Here is a 17,609-nt window from a genome sequence, read left to right as displayed (position 1 = left end):
AGGGGGTTGGTTCGTTGGGCTTTCGGATTGTCAAGTGACCAACTGCCTCGATTTGACCAACTGGCTTTGAGGGTGACGACATAGCTAGCAGCCAACCGATGCCAAATCGGGCTGGTTAATTACTTTGCTAAGTGCTCCTTCCATCTACTACTACATCCCATTCTATTTCGTCCTGCCCAGCTCTCGAATTTATCATATTTACCCAGTAAATTCCACAAATTAAAATCAATATGAAGCCTGCAGCGGAGGCAATCATTAATTATACAAACGGCCGATGCTGTTGCCGCTGCTGCTAATGAGGTAAAGTGTCGACAGCAACGCCCCAACTGAAAAAGCGTCCCATTACTTTCCCCCGGCACTGTGCGCTGTTCTCAGCGGGTGGGTGTATACTTTTAATTGAGGGAAAGGTCAGCGTCGCATCGATTTTAATGCAAAAACGAGCCGACAACAAAACAATGGACACTATAGACCAACTGTAGATAATGCCGGGGGAATTTATAACAATTATCTAATTTCGTTGGGCCATCTGTAAAGCTGGAAATTTATTTATATTTTTGGCTCTCTGAGGTCTTTAATATTGAATTATTTGGGCAGAAACATAAATCTGAATATGTTAAAAAGAGTAAAGTGATTTTTTTCTTGATATTCCAGTTAGTATGTAAACTTGCTTAGAAATAAAAGTACAAATATTATTTCTAGATTTACTCGCAGATGCTATTAGTATATATGTATAGCATACTTTTAGGGCTACTATCTTTTCACCTTTGAAATTATGATTTTGAATAAAGAAAGTAATGAAATTGTTGAGCAAATCCTTCAAATCCAAACGAACTTAAAGTCTGCATTGAAATCACTCTTAATCCAATGTGCAGTGCCAGAAGGGTAGACGGGTTAAGGGCCGAGGGGTGTTAGTTGTAGGCGTAGATACATGCCCACGCATGGTTCGGCAATGGCGATTCAATTTAGTTTGCCACTTAACCCCAGAGTGCCCCACGCGGCGGTTGGGCCGCCACCTTTAACTCTCGCGTTTCCCGAGGGCGGACTCACTGCAGAGCATGATAAATTGCCACTTGACTTTGCATATTTGCGCTGTCAACGGGTCGTGAAAAGGGTGATGCAAGAGATGGAGTTCGGGGAGATAAAAACGATACACAGAAAACAAAATTAGATGTTTTCTTATTCTTCTTATTCGAAATCTTAATAGAATCTTTAAACGTTCTAAAGTTTCTTCTTCCTCACTTTGACGATTCAAGTTCGAGTTCATGATATAAAATGTTTTTTTTTTCCACATAAAATTCCCAGTTTTTCTTGGTGCACCCCTCCATCATCGGCAGCCACAAAACGGTCTCAACTCACTTGCTCTCACTTTATTGTTGTCTATTGAATTTGTTCAACTTTTGCCGGGCATCCGAACTTTGACTTGTGCTAAAGTTTTTCGTGTATGTGGGAAGGTGGTGGAGAGATACAAACTCATCAGCCTTGACACCATTTAAGTTTTTCGGGGAAACCAGCGGGAAGTCAGAAACGAACCACGATAGCCAGGAGCAGGCCATTGTTATGTGAATCGGGTGTTTCATTTAACTGACACTTGCAAAAGTGTCCTGTCATCCTTCCCGGCTTTTCCAAGCCCTCCACCCACTGCCACTGTCATGTCCCCATTTTCCCTGTTTTTCTTCTTTTTCGTTGCCTTCATTTTGCATGCATGTTTTTGGCCGACTTCTTCTTTTTCTGTGTCATTTTTTTTACACCATAAGTATTCGTTTTGTTATTATTTTTAAAATCCGACAAGCACTCCACGTAGAGTGGCTGTCAGGTGGTGTCGAGTCCTGCATTTTAGTGTGCCACTGACACCATGCCGCATGTGTGTGTGTGTGTTTGTTTTTCCCCGGGAATCGCGGCGTGAATAATTACGATAGCCAGTTTGCCCCGGGGTCGCAGCCGAACTCAATTTGTTAACACCCGAAATGTGTTGGATCTGATCCAAATTCTGTGATTTTTTTAAATGCTTTCCGGGCCGTATACTAAAGTTAATTGGTATTTAAATGGGACCAGAGCTGGAGCTAAATAGCTTTTAAATAAAGTTCACTTTTTGGGCAATTAAAAACTTTTTTAATAACTCGATTTCAAATTTGTTTCTTGGAGAATGATAATTCTATAAACTAACTAGTTCTTTGCACAACATAAGTTAGATATTAAAATATTTCAGTTAGTTAGTTTAGTTTTACTGCAATTACATTTAAGTGAAAAAACAAATAAATGTCAAAGGGAAGTCACAAGTGAAAGAAAAAGACATAAGATAAGAGCTTTTTTATGTTGCTACCTTTTAGAAAATCAATTCTCACTGCAGCTATAAAAATACCACTCAAATAGCCAGAGTAACCGCCGCAATTTGTGCAGACATTCATTATTTAACTGGCACTGGAATTCTGGGGCTGACAAATTCGAGTGCATCACACCGACTGAGAGCGACGACGAGCACTTTGACATTCCAACAAATTGCTGTGGCAATTACAACGCACCGAGTCAAATGTCCAGAAATCATTGCACTTGCCACATGAACAAAAATGTCAGCCAGAAGACAGATAAATAAATGTACAACATTTGTTGAGCGTTCCATTTGGATGGCGTCTCGCTGCTTTGTTTATGATTTAATCAATTGCTCATTAATTAAATGCCTTTCAGCCTTTGTGATGGTGTTTTTTTGTTTGGTTTTTCCTACTCAGAGAACCGCAAGAAGGGCGATGATGATGTTTCAATTTATCATCAATTAACCTCTGACCCCTGCCGGCAAAGTTAAACAATAGATATGATATGAAAGGCCGTCAGTCAAGGGGGTTGTTGTTGGGTTTGTGAGTTGCAAAAGCAAAAAAGAAAATATTGAGATGGGTGAAAAGGAGGAGAACTGGGAAACCATTTAATGCAGACATTGTGCAACCTGGGGGCGTGGCCCACTGTGATATAATTTAATTAAATGGCTAAAAGATATGGGCTTATGGCTACCATAAAACACATGCCGATTTACAGGGGAATTTAATTGATGTTTATGCATGGCCCCATTGAAATGAATTGCCCAAACGCAATCGCTTCGATATACGACCTCCGCGAAAAAGTATTGGCATAAAAAAAAATCGTTAATAATAATCGATTTGTGTGTGTTTTCAATCAATGCAAATAAATAAACAGGAAACTCGTGTGTGCAAGGGCATTCCACGCATCCATTCGCCAGGGAATCCGGAATTTAATCGCTGTTTTATGGCTCTCAGTTCGACATTGGTTTTCCCTTTTTTTTTTTTTTTTTGTTGTAGCCAACTATTTTTTATGCCAACTGCTTTAGCACGGATTTATTTATTTAACGGTGCAAAATATCAATATAAAAAATCAGTAAACAAATTGCTGCAAAATGATCGCTCTGTCCATACATCTAAAAATATGAATTCATTTGCGGTCATCACCGTATAACAACACTATTTGTTGTGGCCAACAACGATACAATTTTATGCTAATGGAAAAAAAAGTGTTGCATTTGTTTTGGGCTTGCAAAATGCCTCGATTTTCGATTCAATTAAATTTGCAAAAATAAATATTTTAAAACTAAAAGATGGCCAAGCCTTTTGTGGCCCAAAGCAAATACCTTTTTAAGTATAATTCAGCAAACTGTTTCAGCGGCAGTTTCCACTTTGCATTTCACCGCCAGCGGCAGGAAAAAAGGCATTTTAAACTCTGCGGCCAATTTATGTGGCGGCTGCGATTCGCCATGAATACAAAAAGCGCAGAGCCTGTACTCATATATATGTGTGTATGCATATGTGATAAAAGGCAGAGCGACTCATAAAAAATGCACCACATAATGCCGCATGACCCGGCCGAGGCACGCCCCCATCCATATATATACATACATAGCCCACGGAAAAAAAAAGGAAAAACTGAATGAAATAAATGCGCGTATTGTCTGACAACAAGGAGGGAAAAAAAGTATACCCAACCAAGGAAATAAAGCGCAAACGAGGAGAAACAGCAACAGAAGCTGATGAAGAAAAACTCCAAACCGACCGACAGTTATTATAGCCAAGTCTGCCAGACAAGTGTGTGTGTGTGTGTGTGTGGGTGGTGATGGCAGCTGTGGTGGGTGGTACTGGATAGTGGGTGGTGGCACACTGTGTGATGCTAACCTAGTTTATGACAGAGTTTAAATTATCCCTTTGTTTTTGCCACAGTGTTTTTTTCCGCTCCACAAACAAAGCCAAAATGCTCGACTTCGAGCCTCACCAACCGACCAGCAAAAGAAAAAAAAAACTTGAATAAAAAACAGTAACAGTTGCACGGGGTTATGTGTGTTAGCGGTTTTCTTTTGCATGTGTTTGTTAATGGCGATTCTACCATCAAGAAATTGCATATTAATCAACTGAGGGCAGGCAGGAGGCTAGAGAATGAACGAGTTTCAAGGGATTAAGAAGGAGTGATACCCAGTAATAATGTTCTTTGCTGGTTTAATTCTAAAAATGACCAAAAAATCTAATATATACATAAAGGTGTAAGGATTTTGAGCTGTATTTCTAAATCTACTTACTTACTAATAAATATTTAAATATTAAAAACAATCAAAAATATTCTTCTTTAAACATATCTTTGTCAGTGAAATTGGAAATTGGAGATAGTGATTGATTTCCCTCAACAAAGTGATTATAAAACCAATTCTAAAAGCAATTCAATTTAACAAATTGAACACCTAAATAGTTCGAATATACCCAATCCTATAAGAAGTAACATCCTTCATGGAGAAAAACGTTATGTACCTTTAATGACACACCGAATCGTGTGGCGCATTTGTGGCTGGCTTATGAGTATGGGACTGAGTCTCTGGGTCTGTATGTCTTTCGGTGGGTGGATTCTCTAATGGTGTCTTTAACGAAGGCCAAAGAGATTTCGCCACTGTTCCTTACCCAGCTGTAGTTGTGATAGCTCTTGGCCATATGACAGGTCTTTATGGCCACGCAATAAACACAAATTGCCTGTCATATGTGCGCTTTGCGTAACGAGCTGGGAAAGTCGGGAAGCTTACCAATTTGTTACGCACTCTGCGTGTGTGTGTGTGTCCATCGAAAAGCGGTCAGTGGGCCTATAGCCAGGAGACGTACCATAAATCTACTGCCCTCGGGGAGTGTTGGCCACAGGAGCTGAGGAGCAACAACGATATCGCCGCCACTGACAATTGAATTTATTGAGCTGAAGTCTATCAATCAGTAAATACGAATCCGCCCGTTTGTGGCTGTCCGGCGGAGTCTTGTAATGACAGACCCGTAAGAAGTTCGCCCTCGGCTATTTTAAATTGCTATTGTTTCGCACAGTGAATTTATTTACATGTCTCAATGCTTGAATGAATATTTCAGATTTATTTATAGTAGAGTTTGAAGTTAGAACAGCTGAATTCAGATTTTTATTTATTTACTTGGGACAAAGTTTGCTGAATATAAAAACATCTTGAAAGAAAAAAGAAAGATTCCCAAAAGTTTCTCTAATAAATATACAAATTTAGACCTTAAGTTTGTTATCACAAAGAGGAGATCGTTAGATAAAACCCAAAATATATCATTTTATAACATGCTAATTAATATTTAATGATGTATACAAAATTTCACAAAACTTACGTAATGATCGGCCTGCATAACTTAACCCCAGCGTAAGTGACCAGAGTAAATCCCTTAAATAATAAATAAGAGACCTTAAGCTGCCCAAGAACATAACTTGTCCATCCAATTAGGCCACTATTGGGTGAAAAGCACCCACTGTGCTTGAAGGGATAATGGGCCGTGTGTGAAATCCAGTGAAAACCGAAACTGAAATATGGCCAAAGGGGGAGCTTGGACTTGAATGGCTCTTTTAAGGTACAATCTCGTTAGGTAGTCCCCAAAATATTATGTCTTGCACCTTGGGTGAAACAAAAGCATAAACAGTGGTTAAGTTATGCAGAAAAGGGGCACGGGTTGTAAGGATAAACCCGATAAGAATCCTTATGGGGTTAGTCATCATAACTGGCAGTGCAGTTGTTTGCTGCCAACAAAGTTATGGGCCCGGCATTAAATGTTTAATGAATTGCATTAGCCGGCGAGTGGACCGAAGTTTAGTCTAATTAAATGTGGTCCCCAACTTTGGCAAACGACTCGAGAGTTGGCCACGCCCCACTCTGGCAATTTGTCACTCTTAATGACTTGTCAGCGGGCGCCTGGGCGAACATGTTGCTTTAGTTGGCTCCTCTCTGCTCTGCTCACGAAAAGCTCCTTCATCGACTTGAGAACCTAATGTAAATGAAAAGTTTCCAGGGCACCCAGCAAACAGTCGATGGGGCGGTGGAGTGTTGGCTGTTCTGCAGTTTGGCCAGCTGACTTGGGGGCATCGTCAATGCAGCGCAAATGGAGCATGGCTATGCCATGAAACAACAGCACGTCCTGGCCAAATTCAATTTGTCAGAAAGATGCTGTCACGGAGGAAATACTGAATGCTTGCTTAATTCCTTCGCCCGGCTGCAAACAACAACGGCTAGGGTGGAAATATCATTTGTTAGTTGCACGTGAACAGTTAATAAATGCCATGACAAATGCATAGAAGTCTGCCATAGTGCGTGCTGCAATTACAGCCCTCTTTCCATCACATTTTTTGTGGTCCTGTCATCATTATGACTCATTGTTGCCAGCGTGTGTTTACATGGCGTATGAGCAACGGAAATGAGCCAAACGGAAAGCGGATGAGGCAGTCGAAGAAATGGTGAAAAAGTTATCAAAGCTAATTGGGAAAAACAAACAAACTCATTCCATAAATTACATACTAAATGTGTTTCTAGAAAGGAAATAGAAGATGGTTGTCTTAAAATTTCCTGAAAAGATCTTAAGAATATTACATTTTGAAATGTTTTTCGACCAAGAAAGTTCTTATGTTGTATCCAATTTACTTTAGAGCTTCTGTTTTTATCATTGATTTTTTAGAATATTTTTAAACATTAATTGACTGAATTTTAATTGCCAAACGAAATAGCTTAAGAGTTTATCGTTTGAGCATCATAAAAATTATAAGTTTTAGTTTTTATTACCCAACTAAAATTAGTTTTTGTTAAGTGCTCATACCCATTGCATAGCCTTATACCCATCCCCCTAGCCATATAGATGCACTCGATTTATATGCCACTTGGCAGGTCCTTTCCTTAATAGCAGCTCGGGAAAGCAAAGCGGATTTTGATGGCTACACGTCGCCAGTTCGCTAGCTCGCACCACTAAAGATCAATTTCGCTGCAATTTAAAAATGCATTTAACTCCGCCCCGCAGACCAAGCTTCACAAAACCGAAGCCCAAGGATCCACATCCACCCATTTGGGGCTCATAAAACTATTGAGGCGTCCCAGCAGAAGAGCTCAAGTGAGTTACGCTGCTGAGCAGCAGCCCAAAACGAGTTGGGTGGTGTGCTGGGAAAAAACCTTTCAAACTTCTTATGACTTTTGCGAGAAGCAGAAAAAAACTTTTGGCTGTTGAATAACAATAAGCTGTGAAATGGGGAAACGCTTCAGCCTGGTCTAGGAAGTTCCAAGAGGAGGAAGCTAGAGTCCTGGTAAATGGCTTGGCAGATAAGAGCAGGTAGCTCTGCAAATGGCAATGCGCTTATCTGGCCAACTCCACATCCACATATACACACACACACTCACACACACTTATTCGTTGAGGGAAAATCGGAAAAAGGATATTATTTAGGGAGAAAGAGAAGGTGCGAACAGGGTTGGGTTGGTCATAAGTTATATTCCCAACGCAGGAGGACGTATTATGAATTATAACTAGTGTGTAGATTGTCATTTTTCTGCTAATCTACGAGCATGATGTGCTAAAAGGAAAATGGTTATGAGATTAATTTTTAGAAGAGGACTTAAGTAAATTATTATTTTGGACCCCAAAGTAAATGTGTAACTTGTAGTATAGAAAATGTGTATTTGTCGGATCTTAAATTATGATGGTCAGTGTAAAAGAATGTGCCAAGTGACATTTCTCGTCTCTGCACTCTAACGGTTGTTCGTTAGTACGCTTTGTTCCATCTATTCGCCAGATGGTCAGGTTAGTTCGATGCGAATATGAGAGAGAGATGTTGCTTGTTGAGGATAGAAGTTTGAGAGAGAGATACGCACTATGATTGTTTTGCGTGTAAGCTTGAACCACTGCGAGAGACAGAGATACCAGTATATTCGTTGTAGCATTTTTTGGAAAGCATTTTCGATATGCTAGAATGCTAGTAGGACTCTTAAGTTGGCAGTGGTGTGATCATGTCTATTCACCATAAGCAATCTGCGTTTTTTTGAATATGGAAAACCTTAACCCGAATCTAACATATTCATTATAACTAATAGTGTCAATTAACAGGAATGTGTTCAGAATTCGGGAATAATTTATTCTTATTTTAAAAAAATATTTAAACTTTGTGATGCTTAATTAAAAGCAATAACCATCAATGGAATGAATTGCTTCAATTAAGCTTTAACCCAAGAATTCTCAGAGTATGTATTATAGTTTTATTATTAATTGTTTATTGGTTTATTAATAAACAGATAAAGAATCTTTCTAAATACCACCTTCTTCACACCTAAAATGAAAGAACTTTCATGCCAGCTTTACCTGAAAATTGTCCAATGATTTCTGTTTGCAAATCGTGTTGGTCAAGGTTGATTGTGCCATTTGCTAAGAGCTCCTGGCTCGTAATTAGACAACTGCAAACAGGGGAGAAAGATCTGCAGAGAAGAAAAAAGAGGAGCCGGCAAATGAAATTTACATTTCACTCTAATCCTTTGGCCCGCTTGTCATTTGCACTCACAGAATGGCCAAATGGCCGACGAATGGCCAGGAAACGAAAGGCAAGGAAACTGAAGGTTTTTCCTATGGCATTGCATTCGTTTGTTCGTTTGTGCGTTGTACATTTTCATTTTCAACACAAAGTTTTGTTTTATTACCCCGAGGACACGAACAAGACTTTGTAACTTACAAGCCAAATAACAAGTTGGCCCGGGCCCTACCCGGAGGAAAGATGCAGAGGTAGAGGCGATGGAGCCAAGGTTTGCTGCAGTTGTTAAAGTTGGATTTGATAATAAAATTACTTTTGCTCTGCTATTGCCCCACTGCTGCCTCTTCTCCTGTGATAGTTGTTGTGCTCTGGGTAAGTCCATAAGTCCAACTTGGCCCAGTTTCCATCGTGACTTTGTAATGAGTCTACGCTGCGTGACTTGAACTAGTAGGTTGGGCTATGGCTATCATCTAAAGAACACGACCAGTAAAATCAATCAAACTTCAGGCCTGTACGCTTTCTCCCTGAATCAAATATGAAACGTCAAGATATGCAATTAGTGGCATTATGTTTGAATCTCTAATGCATTGCCAGGTCCCACGCCTCACTTAATCTCGGCCATTATGCAAAGTGTATGTGTTTGCCATTGGTCTAATGAACTGGCTACTTAACATGGGGACCCCAGTCTGTATTGAAATCCACTCGAGGTGCTCAAGGAGACGGCTCTGATCTGTTAATGGATTCCCCGCCTGCGGAAGGTCAACTGTTAGCCAGTGAGTCTGTGTCGAGAACTCGAGGGGTTCAAAGCACCTAACTACACGGTGGCAGGAGCATTTTAAATTGAATAATAAATCAGGATTAATGAATCTGAAATGATAAATCATATACTGAACGTAATTTTAAATGAATTATCAGGATAATAAATAATCCGTAATCCGTGTGTTTATCAAAAATATCACACCCAAAGACATCAGTATTGTTAATAAAACACAATGGCATTCAGTACTTATGAGATATTTTTTTCAGTGCCACATTTCTAATGATTAATTAAAACGAGTGATTATTCTTGATGATGCCTTAGTAGGTAGTAATGCTCTTGTTTTGAGTTTTCTCTTCTACTTAAAACTGTACTCCCTAATATTCCACCAACCACTTTCGGAAATGAAATCATTTGCACCTTGTTGCCAGAACAACGAAGTTGCAGCCAAGTTAATAACAGCAAAAATGTTTTGCCTTTGCAAATTGTCGGCCAAACTCTTGCCATTTGCCAAGACCATGTTGCCACAACCAGAAGGAATGGACATTTGGACCCTTGTTCCATCAATAACCGACTCTCCACAGGACAGCAAATGCGTTTAATGTGTCCAACAGTGGGCAAGGCATACCTTTTTGAATTTTTAGAAGATGGGGGGTAGGCCCACATGATGACCCATCGATTGGTGAAGTGTTCCATGGGCTTGTGATTGAAGTGCTTGTTGCAGCAGTTGGACAATGGCGGAGCAGTCAGTCACCGGCTATTAGGCGGCCTTCTGCCATGTCCTGCATGTCCTGAACATTCTTCGCTCTTTGAAGGACAATTGGTGCGGGTCCCTTGCTTGGGCGAAGCGCATTGTTTGCCCAGCCAGAGGGTGACAACTCACTTCAAATCGCTCGGTGCACAACGTGAGGAGATGTCCTGCTCCCAGGTCCTAGTTGCTATAGTCCTTCCAATCTGGACACCATCTCTCGGCTTTTTTGTGTCGCCGGGCATGCAGATGTCGCCTGCTTAATGCCCGGTGCTTTGTAAGCCTGCTGCAACAGTGACGCAGTTGGTGCCAAAAAAGAAGCAATCTTGCGGAAAGGGAATACTGGTGATGGTGTTATGGAGTGCACTTAAAGCATTGTCATGTCATCCGCTTTAAAGGGAAGTTCCCCCTAGACGACCCGCCAAACCCATTGTCTATGCATGCAATTTTCACTTTACCCGAATGCGTGCGCCCGCTGTGAAATATGCACACGCTTAAATTGTTAATCATACGCAGTGTGGACCGTCGCAGCTTCCTCTCGCGCTCAACCAATTCCGTAGAGAGCTGCTCTGCAGTCCGAGTGTGAGGCCAGCACTCAAAGAAATTATGACAACAAAAAACAGACATAATTCTTCTTTTATTTATATGACAAACAGCAAAACGAACAATGAATTTCTGAATTTAAGCTGCTTATAGATACATTTTTAAGACAATGGTTTCATATGCTTTTTGGTATCTTTACGTAAAATGTGAAAAGTACATATAATAGCAATGCGTAATAAATATTTGCTTCCTAAATGGCAATCCAAAAACAATAACCAATTTAAATCCCTAAACTGAAACAAAAATGTCTTTAAAATAAAATTAATGAATAAATGCAATGCCTTTTCAAAAGGCTTTAGATGGATTACTGGGTTTCCCTTTAAAATTTATCAATTAAAATGCTGAAACGTAGAAATATATTAAATCATAAAATTCCAGCCAAGTTCAAGTTACGTAATGGCTGTAATCTTGCCAAATTATTAGGCCGCTTTGATGTTTCAGCTAGTTAGAGAAGGCAACTTTCATCCTACGGCTAATGAGCTGCCTTTGGGCAACTTGGCCCATTGGCTTCCCTGTGGCGCGTCGCGATGTCAAAGTCCTGCTTAACGCCATTACCATGCCTGATTACAGTAATTACTAGCCAAAGTGGCCCGTCAGAGTTCATTGCACCGCAAATTGAGCGCTATGTAAGCTCATAGTTGTCTAGACTGTGGACAATGGCAAGTCAAATTAATTGTCAAACAAAGACGTAAGTACATGGAAGGACAAACAAGGAGGTTGCATTATTATCCTCGTTGACGTATTGATATTTTTTGGCTGGACATTGAACTTATAGATACATTATCAGGATTTACCAATGAAGCTTATTATTAAGAACTTTTCATTGTTTTCTCTATACTGTCTAATGCTCTTATGCCCAAACTAAAAATTAATTAATTCCATTTGAAAGTCTCCTTTGGGTGCGCCTTCATTGATAATGCCAAAGCATTTGTCCTGTTATGACCTTTTCGGTGCCTTCATAGCCTCGGGTGGATAACACTGAATTTGCCAAATAATACGATATAATCATGCTATTATACGCAACTCTGGTTGAGTAATTATCAGTCAATTATTATAGAATACAACCAGAACTAATGATTTGCGAATTCTCTTATTGAAGATTGAAATCCAAGCCATATCAATTTCACACTCTACTATGCATAAATGCCACAAACCATATTTGGGCAATATTGAAAGGATTTGCTCATTTATGTTGAGTTCCTTTGAGTTAACAATGCGAATCTGTAGTTGGATTTAATAACATTTTGGGATTTCTAATTAGAGCCTCTACCTGTAATTATCTGAAAATTGAGTTAATTTGCTTTTGATTTTGGTGTTTCACTTTAATAACCTTAATATTTATGCCAATTTAAAACGTATGCTTTTCAACGAGGCTTTTGTAACTATCCATAAGTTTTTTATATATCCCATTTTATGGTATTAATTTATTCCATTAACAAATTAATTAGTTTTTCACCTCTTTGCTTGCTGCTCTTAATGGTTAATAATTCACACAGTAAGCTAAATTAAAGCTTCATTTTGTGCCTTAGGCTTCTGCAGTACAAAAAATTGTGTACATCATTTTTTCGTACGTTAAGCGCTTTTCTTAACTTTGTGTGTTAACTTTTTTGCGTGGTCGGGTTTTTGTGGCGAATTTACAAGCGCAGGTGTGAAATGTAAATGCGCCAAAGTTGAGCTGAGTTGAGTTTAGCTGAGTTGGGCTGAGTCGACTGCCACAGACATACCCATACACACACACACACATATATACGCCACACACACACACATATTTGGTTCTGCGCGAACTTTAATTACTTTGGCCAAAGTTAAAGGCGTGTGCAAGTTCTCGTATAACTTTTTAATTAGTTGCCTGCCATCGCATTTGCCTTCAAAGCAATCAACGCGTCAGCAATCGGCACCAGCACGTCCTGCAGTCACTGGGTCAGGGATCAGGGGTTGAGGGGTGGCTAAATGGCTTGTCCTCGCCAAAACTGTCGGTTAACATGATGTTAACATGCAACCGAAAGTGCAAAGGCAAATAACAATGGGATCCCTTCATGTCTGACATAGTTATGTCATCTTAAAATGGCCACATTTTGTAACTAGATTGGTTATTAAGGATAATTATATATATTTTTAAGTATTAGTGCTAGCGATGGTACTCATTATATTTTTAATGACAAAAAACATGATAAATTGCCTTAAATTAGCTTCAAACTTAGAATACTGATCTCCACATTTATATACCTAAAAACATTTTTTAATGTTATTATAACTTTAAGTAACTTATTCTTTCATAAAACAAAAGAACCATCAAGCTGTCAGCACTGCCGGAGAACACCTCCAATCCCTTGATGTCAATAAAACGAGGCACTGCCTCTTTGGAGTGACAGATGCATCAGCATGATGACATTGTCTACGCCGATGGCGGCAATATGCCTGATTTATTTATACAGGGCTGACACTGACACAACCACCCACCACCACCACCGCCAGTTATGACCACGTTTCTTAATCAAGTTTGCGATATGCATACGAGCCCACTTGACTCCCACTTCCTTGGTCCTTAATCCGTTGCGGTTATGATGGCCGACGGCGTTTGATATGTAAACCTACCGAAAGCTGGCTAATTTGTAGCTGCTGTCTATGTGGTGCATTATTGGATTACGCTCTTAAGGGGCGGGGTATTGGATGTGTGTGTGTGTGTGGGCTGTTACTGCCGCGGGGGCGTGTCTGAAGTGAATATAAATAAGCCTTAACTCGCTTCCCATCCGGAGCACGGGCCACGCAATTGCGAATGTTTTATGCAATTCGGAGTAAAACAAATCACATACGCAGCACATGAAAGCTCAATGGGAAAGCAATTGAAGGTTCCGGGAAAATTACGATGGAGGTAAATACACTTTGCAAAAGGGATTTAAAGCTTTTAGGAATTCAAAACAATTTCAATACCTTCACTGAAAATGTAAAACATGTTGATTTAATATTTACAAAGCTGATAGTAATGTAATCTGATGCTTAATCTGTTTATATTCCCTCTAATCCTACTAGGATGCACTTTTTATTGGACTTGCAACAAACTAAAAGATAAAGCAATTTAATATTTAAACACATTGATTCGTTAAGCAAACATTTAGATAGCAAAAAAAGGGGAGAAAAAGAGTATCGCAATGATTGCCAAGTTCAGTTTACCGACCGAATCCTGTGCGAATACTGTGCAAGTGCGTACGTGTGTAAGGGTGAGTCAATCAATCAGCCATTCAAGCCATTTAGTCAGTCAATCAATCAGAGCGCCGGCATTGGACGTGAGCGTCATTCTAATCGAAAACCATTTTTTAATGCGCCCCTTAAAATGTTTCACAGTCTTGCCCAGACTCCTATAATCAATATTAAACTATGTTCTTGCAACACAGCTCTATGAGTTTAGTTTTCAGAGAAATCTGTTTTGCTAAACATAAACCAGATAGCAGCTTAGCACTTAAGTTTCTAAGACATTTATTCGACTTTGACTACACTTAAACTTAACTATTTCCCCATAATTAAACTCTTGTTTGCCTATAGCTCATATGAAATCGGAATTATAGTTGCTTCAGGTAAATTTTGCTGAACAATCACAGAGTGCTCTTATTATCACTCGAATCGGACACATTTGCCTGGCAAATGGTAGCTGGGAGGATTATGAAATCTTTATGTGCAAATTATGAAGCAATTTGCCATGGCCCCAAAGTCAAATCCTTGCCCCGAAAAGAGACTCTGGTCTCTGGCTTGGAGTATCTAACTGGTGAATATCCCTGCCGCAAAGTGCCCGGCAAACATATAAAAGTGTCCCACAAACGAGATATGCGATATGCACATTGCACAAGCCTCTGAATTGTCTCCTTGAAATAGAAAAAAGTAATAGAAAGAGAATTATAAGATATTCTATAAGCTGCATTGGCAATACTCTAAGGAGATTGAAAAGGGGGATATAAAAATTCTGAATTCCTTCGATCGTAAGGAAGATATTTTTTCTATGGTGGTTTCCTTTATGGAGTTATAGAAAATTCCTAATGAAGTTTTATAGTTTATTCTTATCAAGTTGGGAAATGGCTTAATAGCTTTTTAAACCTGGACTCAAAAATATATGTTTTTGGTTTTACTTTTAACAAGCGGGGATTTCTCGTTCAGCGACCGACCACTTATGCTCTTATTAACAACAAATATAGAACAGATTTAAAAGTCATTGCAAAACGTAACCAATGCGAGGTGAGTTTGAGGTACGCCACATCGGAATTCTAGTCTTGCTTAAGCACTTCAGCGGTCTTCAGAAAGTAGGGTTGCACCAGTTTGTGGTAGATGATGATGGAACCGTTCCGTTCCAAGGGCAGCATGCACCAGACAAGGAAGACACTTTTCAACAGCCAGTAGAAGGGAATCACGGAAGTCAGCAGGCCGGAGAAGAATTCAATCACAGTAAAGATTCCAAATGTGACCCAGTAGATCAGCCATTTGGTGTCGTCATACTTTGTACTAGACTCGATGGCATGGATGGAGATATATGCGGGGTATAGCACTCCAATGATGTTGCACAGCAGTTGGGCGCCATAGCCGAAGACTAGGTAGAGAGCGCACAAGCCAGAGGCAATGAAGAAAATATTGACCCTATCCACGCCGGTCTTCTCCTCCAGGGAATCGAAGACTTTGGTCCAGGGCTTGGAAGCATCACGAAGTGCACCGGCAAAATTCTGTTTGTAGCCCCTGAAGAATTGTTGCACCTGAGCTACGGGGGCGGCCATGTTCACCAATAATATTTCAAAATATAAGTTTGTCAATCAAAAATATGCGAGACACTTTCCCAACACTTATTCGGATTCCAGTAATATATATTTCATATTTTTCGAACTATAAGACTAAGGGAACTATCTTAAATCTACTTAATTATCAGATAAATTTATAAGTTGAAGAAGTTTTTGCTTTTGAAATATTAAAGAAACCTTCTCAAAAACAGAAATGGTTAAACCTTGCTGCCTTGTATTGAGTGCGTATTCTCAAAGAAAGGGTATCATTGGTGCAAAATAAGTTGGATGTCAGCAGCAGGTCTAGAATGGTGAAAGGCCACAGAGCCCCAAGGATCGGAGGGGAGGGAGCAATTGAAATGGCATTAACATTTAGCAAACGGCAATGGCATAAGATAGCAAAATGCCAGAGACGCAGCTGCACTTGGCCAAAATCAAACAATTTCGTTGAGCGTCTGCGAAAATTGCACGTCTGCAGCCGGTCGCATTGAACGGCAGTCGGGGATGCTTGGAACTCGGTTTAAATTCGAGTTTTAGTTGCCAGTCGAGAGTTGAGAGTTGTGTGCACGTTTCGATTCGTTCCGTTGGATTTCATTTGATTTGCCGCCTCAATTGCGCACTTTTGTGCGGTCCAAGTCAAATAGTCAATGGCAGTGGCAAGTGGCGGCCGCAATGGCAGCCGCTGTGGCAATGGCAATGGCAATGGCGATGCCTCAAACAATTCCTCCTTTGCCCGGCACACAATCACTCGAATATTGAGTTTTAATTTCCGGCACCTTTTTGCTGCTGCTGTGTGCCGACATCTGCCGCCGCAGGATATTAAAAATGAGTTGCATTTTTCTGCCTCTACATTAGAATCCTTGCACTTCATTTGCATATTGTTCAAGTAACACTAATGAACTCAAAGAAACTCCAAGGCTCTCCGGAATTTATTCAAGTTTATGTGCAGTAAATAACTGCTGCATTGCATTGCATCACCACAGTCTGCAGGTAATGCCAAACTTCCGGACTGGCCACCACCACTACTACCCTTTCGCATGCCACTTCATTAAAATCATGCTGGGTTACTACACCTACATACATACATACATAGTGGTATATGTATATATATTTTAACTCAACGAGGAGAACCGAAAAAGGTTTCGCAAAACCATCAAGCCTGTGGCTAGGGCAACTGACCGAAAACCATTATTAAAGTCGAGCAGCTTAAAAATATGCATGGCAGGGCGGCAACCACAGCACAAAAACATTGCACAATGGGTGCAGCTTTGGGCCAACATTGCGTATACGTAACATATTGCTCTACGGCCATTTAAATGTATTTATGCAAACAGCAGCCACAACAGCGGGGCGTTGACTGGCTGTATCTAAGAGCATAGAAGAGCAGTCAACCCACTCAGCAAATTGTCAAAAGCTGCTTACTGTTTTCCATATTGTAAAAGAGCAGTGGCTGAAAGGACAGTTGGATTTTCGAGGAAAGAATTTAGCAGGATTGGGTATCTAAGGGACTTAAAATTAATTAATTGGAGGGAGTTGGTAAGTAAATTAACCTTGTGACTTTGGGTTTATTCCAAAGGTTAGTTAGGAGAATAAAAAAGTTTTTTACATATAAAAGTTTGTAATGATTTTACAAGTTTTCAGTATCAGTTTCATAGTAACTTTCAGTAGGAAAATCACATAATTTATCTTGGCAGAACTGCTAAACAGATACAATAAGCTAACTTTCCAATACAGATATATCTGCCACATGGTTGGTGGTATGAGAGGCAATGGAGCGGAGTGGCAGGGCCAATAAGGAGTAGCTGCTTAGTGAGCTCGAAAGTGTGCAACAGCTTGGAAATAGTTGCCCACCGCACACGCGGCGTATGCGCAACGCTTTGTCGACTTGTTGTTGAGTTGTCGCCATCGTTCTGTGGCTAATGGCCTGTCCCTTTTTCTCTAT

At 40.0% G+C, this 17,609-nt stretch overlaps 1 protein-coding gene across 1 annotated transcript; it reads right to left on the bottom strand.

The window, feature by feature from the left end:
- Positions 1-14,942: 14,942 nt before the first annotated feature.
- Positions 14,943-15,685, bottom strand: LOC108102594 (receptor expression-enhancing protein 5-like). The gene has a single exon (XM_041818378.1). It carries the CDS (start codon positions 15,665-15,667, stop codon positions 15,167-15,169), a length of 501 nt encoding a protein of 166 aa, XP_041674312.1. The 5' UTR covers positions 15,668-15,685; the 3' UTR covers positions 14,943-15,166.
- Positions 15,686-17,609: the final 1,924 nt, after the last annotated feature.

Source organism: Drosophila eugracilis, unplaced genomic scaffold (genome assembly GCF_018153835.1).
Source record: "Drosophila eugracilis isolate 14026-0451.02 unplaced genomic scaffold, ASM1815383v1 contig_1197, whole genome shotgun sequence".
Lineage (NCBI taxonomy): Eukaryota > Metazoa > Arthropoda > Insecta > Diptera > Drosophilidae > Drosophila > Drosophila eugracilis.
This window is presented reverse-complemented; position numbering and strand designations above follow the sequence as displayed.

Excerpts from the sequence above, each read along its gene's own strand:
- LOC108102594 (XM_041818378.1), bottom strand. The coding sequence starts at position 15,667 with ATGGCCGCCCCCGTAGCTCAGGTGCAACAATTCTTCAGGGGCTACAAA.